Source organism: Zingiber officinale, chromosome 8A, assembly GCF_018446385.1.
Source record: "Zingiber officinale cultivar Zhangliang chromosome 8A, Zo_v1.1, whole genome shotgun sequence".
Taxonomy (NCBI): Eukaryota; Viridiplantae; Streptophyta; class Magnoliopsida; order Zingiberales; family Zingiberaceae; genus Zingiber; species Zingiber officinale.
This window is the reverse complement of record NC_056000.1, coordinates 82448603-82457948: the sequence shown is the minus strand read 5'-3', so window position 1 is coordinate 82457948 and position 9346 is coordinate 82448603. Positions and strand designations below refer to the sequence as shown.

The 9346-nt window shown below is 42.9% G+C and overlaps 1 protein-coding gene across 1 annotated transcript; it reads right to left on the bottom strand.

Annotated features, from left to right (window-relative positions):
* Positions 1-3221: 3221 nt before the first annotated feature.
* LOC122009744 (protein PHOSPHATE-INDUCED 1 homolog) lies at positions 3222-4440 on the bottom strand. The gene has a single exon (XM_042566024.1). It carries the CDS (start codon positions 4310-4312, stop codon positions 3365-3367), a length of 948 nt encoding a protein of 315 aa, XP_042421958.1. The 5' UTR covers positions 4313-4440; the 3' UTR covers positions 3222-3364.
* Between the last annotated feature and the right edge of the window lie 4906 nt (positions 4441-9346).

Here is a 9346-nt window from a genome sequence, read left to right as displayed (position 1 = left end):
AACCAATGGTTAGATTAGATCAACCAAGGGAGATAAGTGGTCAAGTTTGACTTAACTTAAGTAGGAAGATGAAGAGTCAAGTTTTGACTTGACTTTGACTTGTCAAATGCCACATCATCAAGGCTTCTTCATTTGATCAAGTTTGACTCTTGATATTCCATGGGGGTTACATGCCTTGAAGTGGCCGACCACTTTTAGGTGGAATGAAAAATTAATTTTTCCATTCAAGTGGTTGTAACTCCATCTTCTTCTTCCTCTTGAGTTTTCTTCTTGCTCTCCCTCTCCTCCCTACTGATCTCTAAGGTTGATAGCACATCCTTAGAGATTTTTCTCCATCTCTTGCTTGTGTGGATACACATAGAGAAGTGTCTACTTTGACACTTTCGAGATCCGGCGAACCGAGGACAAGCAGGATTGCGAAGGGCTTCGCATCGAAGGTATAAATCTTTCTTCATGTAGGTCTAGGAGTAGATCTAAGTAGAAACTCGTACTCGTATTTAAATTTTGAAATCTATCCTTCGCACGAGATCCAGTGGCATGGGTGATTTGGGGTTTCCGCGACGCAAAAACGTGGTTTTCGCGGCTCGAAAAACTCAACATGTATGTCAGTTTAAGGTCACCAGTACAGGGGAGACTTTGTCGAAATTTTTCGGTAGGGTTTCCTTGTGATTTTAATCATACCGGTTAAGTAGAGTTAGTAGTTAAGTAACGGTCACTCTTAGGTAGTAGTAGTAATAAGAAGGGTAGTCGTTACACAAAGTGTTTCTCAGAAATGCATTGAGTGCATACTAGATTATATCGTTGTTTTCCACCTTCTGACCAATTGCATGAAGGTCGTTTAGCAGGTCATGAATCCGTGTGTGAAGTTGGCTTTTCGACTCACCCTCCTGCATTTTTATGTTATACAGTTTATTTAAAATTAAATCACGTTTGCTTATCTTCGTGTCCGAAGTTCCCTCGTGCAGTTTGATCAACTTCTCCCATAGTTCTTTTACGCTTGAAAACGGGCCAACTCGGTTCAGCTCTTCTTTTGTCAGGCCGTATTGTAGAGTCTAGGTAGCCTTTGCATCAGCCTCAATCCTTTTTCTTGTTGGAGCATCCCATTTGTCGCATGGGATAAGGACTCCATCTTCGGTTGGATATGCGAATCTCGTCTGGATGATTATCCACATCTCGACTTGCATCTTGAGGTGGTATTCCATTCGGTTCTTTCAGTAAACGAAGTCTTCGCCAACGAAGAGGGAAGGGCGTGTAGTGCTATATCCCTCTTGGTAGGCCATTAAAGAAATCTCGCACAAAAAAAAAAACAATAACAAATGTTCCAATATTTGGTCTTAGATTAGTAGTATGGGAGAAAAATAAAAATAACAATTCACTAATTTTGAAAAAAAATAATAAAATATTATTTCAAATTTTGTTAAATGCGATATTTTTTCAATATTGACTAATGGTGAAAAGATGAAAATGATTTTTTTTCAAAAAATGTTTTGGAGGGGAAAAAAATGAAAGGCGTAAGGATTTATTTTGAACACAAACGATATCTATTTTTCTTTCAAAAAGGAACCCCCCCTTGCTCAATTGGTGGTTTCACCAATTCAGAGCGGCCTTGCTCTTATACCAATTGTAGGATCAAAAAGCGCTAGAGGGTGGGGTGGGGGGGGGGGGGGGGTGAATAGCGCTCGTGGCTAATTCGCTCGTTTTGAGTAAATCCGCAACAGAAAACAAAGATAGACAACACAAACACCAAGAATTTACTTGGTTCAGAGCCTATGGAGACTTCTACTCCAAGGCCTGCACATGAGAGTGTTTTTGATGGACAATACTAATCAATCAGAAAGATTACAAATAGAGTTTTACAAATAATTAGAAATTTAAAGAATACCGACAACTTTGTATAAGAAAATCTTCAGTAAAACCATCGTCCGAGCTTTTGGGCGTCGTAGAAGCGTTTTCTAAATAGCTCAAAGAAGCGGAAGTCGTTCGTTGTGTTGTTCTCAAGCTCTTAGTCGAAGCTGCTTTTATAGGCTGTTCCGGGTGCCCAGAACCCCTCCGGGGCGCCTGGACCACGTGGCTCGGCCACTCCGTGAGCTCCACATCAGCTTGACGATAACTTTTGAGTTCTAGGCGTCCAGACCAACTCTGAGCGCCTGGACTAGCTACGGGTGCCCGGACCCTTCCGGGCGCCCGAACCAGTTTTTTCCAACCCCTTATTTTCTGCAAAATAAAGTTAGTCCAAGAAAAAATAATATATCTAAACTGAAATTATTTAGCCTTTGTGACTATTAATTTTGTTCTAATTTTCATGACTTGATCGTCAAATAGTGTATATGACTTATTTGGTCTTTGTGACCAATTAACATTTGACTTTGGCCTTGTGACATGATCATCTTATAGTCTATGTACTGACATGGTCTATGTGACTATAACCTTTATGGATTGACTTAGACGAGTGGGAAATGTTGGACGTTGCATTAGTTGCAACGTTAGGAAGATGAAGGGGTGTCTTTTCACCTTCATCTTCCTCCATAATGTGTCATCAAAGCATCAGTTACAAACCGATGGTTTCTTCTTATATGTCTAAGAGCAATTGAGAAGGTAGAGGAAGAGGGGTGATCAGTGTGTGCACAGTAAAAGCGGCGGTGGGCAAGGGAGAACATCCAAACGAAAGGGATTTGGTTTGAGAATCTGACAAGATTCCAAACGGTGATCTTCTCAGCGACAACAATGACATCTTCGTCGGTATCTTCTTTATTTCTTGGAAGATCACTATGAATTATTACATGTTTTAATTTTGTGTTTCATGTCCTGAACCGAGAACAAAAGATGGATGTAGTAAATATTCCAGGCTAAAACACTCTAATCAGCGATTAACACAATCAACGGACAAGTTGTTCATAATCAGAAACCTAGAATGTCCAAAGCTCATTTTTGATAGCTTTTTCAAAATTATAATGATTTTCTCAGGTTTGTCGTTGACAATTTGTTCACGTTTCTATTGTTTAGATTGAAATTTGGCAAGTTTACGTTATTGTGCAATTCCTGACGAACCTCAGTCAACAATTCTACTTAAAGTTTGATTAATTATTTTATTCATCCGTATCAATTCTGGATACAGATGTCACCTTCTGTCCTTCTCTCTATCCCTTGCTTTGCCCTTCGCTGCCGGGGGCCTTATTGACTGTGCTTATGGCAAGATTAACCTCATTCATGATCACTAATGATTTCGTTTCTAAAACATTCATCCAATAAATGAAAGAATTATTACAAACTATTGTTACTACAAAATACACACTAATAAGCTAGTAATGAAATGACTGCGTGGCAGTGTATACTCCTTTGTCCTCTCCACGACTACCCCAACCTACTACACCAGGGTGGAGCAGGATGACGTGGACGGATCAAAAAGCGCAGGCACCAAGTATTTCCTCCCGCGGACCCCATTAGCATTGTAGCTGGCCCCGGTAGTTGGGTCCACTAGTAGGTTCCCTGCGTACCCAGGATAGGCACCCTTCCCGTAGACTCCTGTGCACGCCGTCGCCGCCTCCAGCGGTGCTTCCTTCGGGCCTTGGAAGAATCCGTTGCCGAAAGGGTTGGTCGCGGTGCCGGCGAGAAGACCTGCCAGGTTAATTAGCACCCCGTCGATCCCGACGTCCCCGTTCGGCGCCACGAGTGGCGGGGATTGCGGACCGTACTGCGGCTGGTGGAACGGCCACGCGCACTGCCCGGGGCACTGCTTCGCCGAGTTGCCCACCCACACGTAAGCGAACCGCCCGGCTCGGCTCCGCCGCGACGACGCGTGCGTGCCGCACCGGCTCATGCAGAAGCCCTCCACGGCCACGTCCTCGGCGGTGAGTACCACATTCACGGCGCTACGGGGCGCACCGCGAGCGGCGAGGTTGAAGACGTCGGCATCGTGGAGGGATCGTCCAAGGGTGTAACCCTCGTCGAGGATCAGCTTTCCGAGGGCTAGCTTGGGAAGGTGGATGCGGGGGGAGGCGTAGTACCGTGCGAGACCGCGCCACCAGGTGGCGACGGAGGGCTCGAGGGAGTCCTTTTGCTGGGGAAGAGAGGAGAGTGAGGCGACGAAGTCAGAGACGACGGCGCGCTGAGCGGCGGAGAACTTGCCATAGAAGATGAGGTTGACGGAGACGTTGCCGTAGAGCAGGGCGCCCTTGTGGTAGGTCATGGTGGCGAGCGGCTGCTCCTCCGCTACGGCGGAAGCGGATAGAATAATTCTTCCGCCATGGCAAAACTGGAACGCAAAAGAGAATAGAAACAACAAGAAGGCGGCGATGGTAGAAGAGATCGCCATGGATGGGGCTCAGGAAGCGGACAGAGCAAGGAGAGCTTGCTTTGAAAGATGAAGACGGAAGCCAGAAAGGCGTTGGCTTATATAGAACAGGAAGGAAAGAGGAGTCTAAAATTTGAACCGGTTCGGAAGAGACAACAGCAGTGAGGCTTCTCGTGGAAGCTCGAGGACCAATAAAGAGCGAGATGGGGAACGGTCACTCGAGGGACAGCTGGCTGGCCTTTCAAAAAAATTGGCATTCCACTGTTCCCAGCTGGACTTGCTCTGTTTGGCGAAACTGCCCTCGTAGGAATTCGAAAGGTAGAAGAGGACAAGACGGGCAGTTCGGGAACAGTATGGCTTCGCCCCTCGAGGCGAGGCATATCTAAAGGAGGAAAGAGAAAGACTTGAACGTTAATAGTAGATACTGTAGCTGCAGTAGCAGGTAGTAGTAGACAGATGGATTTGGTTTGGGAGGATAAGCGCTGTGGGCACGTTACAGCTGTTGCGGCGGTAGCTGGAGGAGCGTGCGCCGAACTATCTCGTGAGTATTCATCGCGTCGCAGTACTCTGTCATTTTTTCACGGAGATGATTACGCTGAATAAAGTAAAAAGAAACACGATTTTGGTATTTCTGAACAGGAGCGCAATGGGACGAAACGGAACATCTTCCAGTGAGAGCCAACCTGTAACCTACTAATATCCCGTATTAATCCACGATTAAAAAGTCAAAAAAAATCTTCGGTAATTTATAAAAAGAGGTATTAAGTTTACTGTATTTATCAAAAGATGTATCCTGATTTTATATTTATCAAAAAATGTAGTTTATCAAAATCAATTCCTAGATTACCCCTCTAGTTAATCTGATAACCGTCTTTTTTCAAACACATTTTTCCAAGCATCCAAGTCGAAATTAGAATTGAAAAATAATTTGTGGTTCGGATGCACGTCTTCTCACCGTCTCTCTCCCTCCATCCCTCTGTGTGGTGTTATAAACTTGAAAGAAAAAAGAAATATGAACCCTGCGCTTGCCATTACTGCTCGTGGTGGTTGACAGGATTGCAATAGACCAGTTAGGTTTATGGCAAAATTACGTAAGAGTTGCTAGAGGATACCAAGGACAAATTAAGTTAAGAACGTCAGCCGAGAAGGACAAACTTCTTACAAGAAGGAAATTAGTAGAAGCACACATTTAAAGATTTAGACATGTATGTATTGATTTTTTTACTATAAATTATGGTAATGATGGTAAATAAAAATGACATTATTGGTGGGAAGGGTGACAGCAAAAAGTGTTTTTATGGTTAATTTTGGTTGTGTGGGGAATAATATTCAACAACACCTGAATTATGATGTAATAGAAGACTTAATCGATTTAAGTCATGTTTGGTTTTGACATTGATAGTTAACTTTGGCTAAAAATTATTTATTTATGGTTTAAAGTTTAGTCAGTGGTGGTCCTAGTTTACAAGAAGTATATGCTTCAAAAGGGGCATGATATCTATGATATCAAGCCCAACGTGGGCATGATATCATAGATATCAGGCCCACCTTGGACCTGATATCGATAACGTGTTATGTGGTTAAAACTTTACTTTTACATCAGATCCTTCCTAGTTTGAGCAAAATTACAATTTAATTACAGTAATAGATTATGTAGTTACAAATTTACTAAAATAGTTTGTAATTTATTTATCAGGGATGATCATATAACTGACGAAATTCTATTTGAGATATGGAATACTCTTGATGCAAATTCTTGCATTGGACATGCAGATAATGTAGGAGAAGTATCCAGAACAAATATTCCATCATCTTCATAGTATAGTTGTGCGCATAACACAAATAGAAATACAAGCAGTAATTTCACATTTGATCTAAATGAAGAAGTTAGTATTCAAGAAGATGAGGTTCTGAACCCGTGTGCAACACTTGTTGATTACTATAAGCCTACTTGGAGTGAGGAGGAAGGGTATTATAACCAAAATGGAGAGGAAATGCAATGCAATACAGATGTACAAGAATTCTTTGCTGATGATATGCAGATTGAACAATATGAAATATCTCAAGAGCAGTACAGTGACTTAGAGGAGGAGTTCCCAATAGCTGATGATCCATATATTCTAAATTCTCGATTGCTTCAAAGGCCAATTGAAGAGGCAACAGATCAGCATGAATTTTTTGTAGGACAGATATTTTCGTCTCGACAAGAGTTCAAAAATGAACTTATGAAGCATGTCATGGTTAAACATATGAGATATAACCCAGTTGACACTCGGAAAAATAAAGTAAAAGTTGTTTGCTTCAATCAACCGTGTAAGTGGAGAGTAGTTGCCAGGGGGGATGTCGAGTTCATTGTTACGAAATATATAAAGGAACACCAATGCGGCACCATTAGGGAAAGTGTTGATCATCAAGCATGCTCTTCATCCTTTGTAGCTTCTTTTGTTGAAGAGCAATTTCTTGCTAATGAACAATACAAGCCAAGTATGATTATAGCAGATATAAAAGCCAGGTTCGGAGTAACCATATCCTACAGAAAAACATACATAGCTCGAGAGAAAGCGATGAAGAAAGTTGTTGGAGATTATGATCAAGCATATAGAGATCTTCCACTATATCTGCGTGAGTTAAGAGTCAGGGATCCTGAAACCTATGTGGCACTACACAGGAATGGGGATAATTAGTTCCAACGCTATTTTTGGGGTTTTGGAGCTTGTAGAGGAGTATTCAGGGTCTATCTTCGTAAATTAATTGGAATTGATGATGCAATCTCCGTGGTAGGTATACTGGTGTGTTGTTGATGGCAACAACAATCGATGGTAATGACAACATCCTCTCAGCTTACTTTGGTATTGCTGAAGTTGAATGTGGGTTTGTATGGAGTGGTTTTTAAATCATATGAAGAGAATTCTTGTTGTTGATCCAGAGTCAATGAGTATTATATCATACAGCCATCGATGTATTATATCAACAATCAGAAAAGTCTACCTAACTGAGCATCATGCATTTTGCTGCTATCACTTGTCTTGTAACATGGTAACAGATACTGGGATGGCGTGGTTTAGGGTTGTTTTGGGCAGTTGCTTGAGCTAACACAACACTCAAGTATGATCTCATAATGCAGTCCATGCTTGAAAAACATCCAGATGCTCATAAGTGGCTTCAGAACATTGACCATAAAAGATGGGCTAATGCACACTTTAGTGGCAGAAGGTACACAATGCTAACCACCAATTGTGTAGAGAGTTTAAATGCTTTGTTCAAGGAGACGTGTGAACTTCCGATAAACAGGTTAATTGATAATACCAGAAGAAAGGTAACTCAATGGTTCTTTAACCGTAAGGAGGAAGCGTCGAAATGGTATGTTGCGTTGACATCTCATGCTACCAAAGAGATGCAATCAAGGAGGGAGAAAGCTAGACGATATAAAGTCCACCCCTACTCTAAATCCGAAATGGAAGTAGAGACATGGGGTGCTTCATACATTGTTGATTTGGAGAGAAAATATTGTAACTGTGGGGAGTTTCAAATTTCAGGATTGCCTTGCTCACATGCAATTGCCGTCATAATTCACCGGAACATGGATACACTCCCATATTGTGAGCATTATTTTCATTCACATAATTGGAAAACAACATACATGGATCGTATTTACCCCTGTCGAAGCAAGGAATTTTGGCCTAGGGGAGTCAACAACATTATAGTGTTATGTCCCCGTAGCCTTGTGCAGCCTGGTAGGCGAAAGAAGGCAAGGATCGAGTCGAAACATAATGGGAAGGTAAAAATCAAATGCAGCAGATACAAACAACTGGGTCATAATCGGAGGACCTGTAGAATGCCGCCAGCCCCTGATTCTTGACTAAATTGTAAATTGGAGAAGTTGAGCCATATGTTTTGTATGAAGTACATAAATAGGTTTGTAAGAAAAACAATTGTTAAAAGTGATGTTTCTGTTATATAGGTTTATGTAGTATTTAGTTTGTGTTACAGTGTTATTGTAGGTATGAGAAGTGTAAACCATCACCTGCAAGGCAGAAATAATACTTCACACCATATCTCCATTATGTAAAATAAAAATGCGATACATTTCAATTCAACAGGAAGGGGTTCGTAATTTCAAAGTCACGTAAATATGTAGTGAAATATAGATGTGTTAAAACTCGCACAAAGGGATTGTAGTAATCCTTGCAAAATAAGATAGGATAGCAGTTCTCGGTCATTGAAATGGGGTATAAATATGTTTTGACACCAGATATATCATCTTCCCAGTTAGACCTTCACAGGGGACTTGATTTCATATAAATCCAAGTAGGGGCGAGCCATCGTGGGTTTTGGTCAAAACCCACTGATGGACCTAGACACCTCTGATTGGACCAGATCCTGTCCGAACCAGGCTCAATGGACGCTGGGGATGTGGCGCTCCCTGCTGGATCCTCGAGTGCTCCGGCGAACCTGCAACAAAACCGAGCTAGGGGGGTGTCCCGGCGACGGCCCTCCAACGCTCAAGTTAGGCGAAGGAATAAGAAAGTGGCTTAGAAAATGGAGACTTGCGTACCTCCGGTTGAAGAAATGGAGGCCTTATATAGACCTCTCGAAGGAGCCTGGGCACACCAATCGAAGCGATCACCTGCGTTCGACCATGCCTAGGTGTGGGCCTGTCAGAAGGGCATCCATAAGACCATACTGCTACTGTATCAACCTGTCCGTGACGTGATGGTGAGGCCTTTAATAGTGCCATCTTGCGTACAGTCTAATCATCATGCCTTTGCTGACATATCATATCCCGAGCCGAGCGAATAGGCCGCTCGGCTATCCACTGTTCCCTCGCCACGATTCCGGCCGAGCGGACACCTCCGCTCGGCCATTCTGTCTTCGGCCGAGCGGACACCTCCGCTCGGCCACTCGGCTCCGGTTCTTCTGCTTTGGCGTCGGAAACCCAAACCTTTGGCTGGGTAATCTCTGGCTCCGCTCGGACGGGACCCCATCTGTGGGTCGCCCATTCTCACCGCCGGATCACTTGCCTCCCCTTCAAGTCTAGTCGAAGGAGGCAGTGAG

Coding starts and splice junctions, on each gene's coding strand:
- LOC122009744 (XM_042566024.1), bottom strand. CDS start 4,312: ATGGCGATCTCTTCTACCATCGCCGCCTTCTTGTTGTTTCTATTCTCT.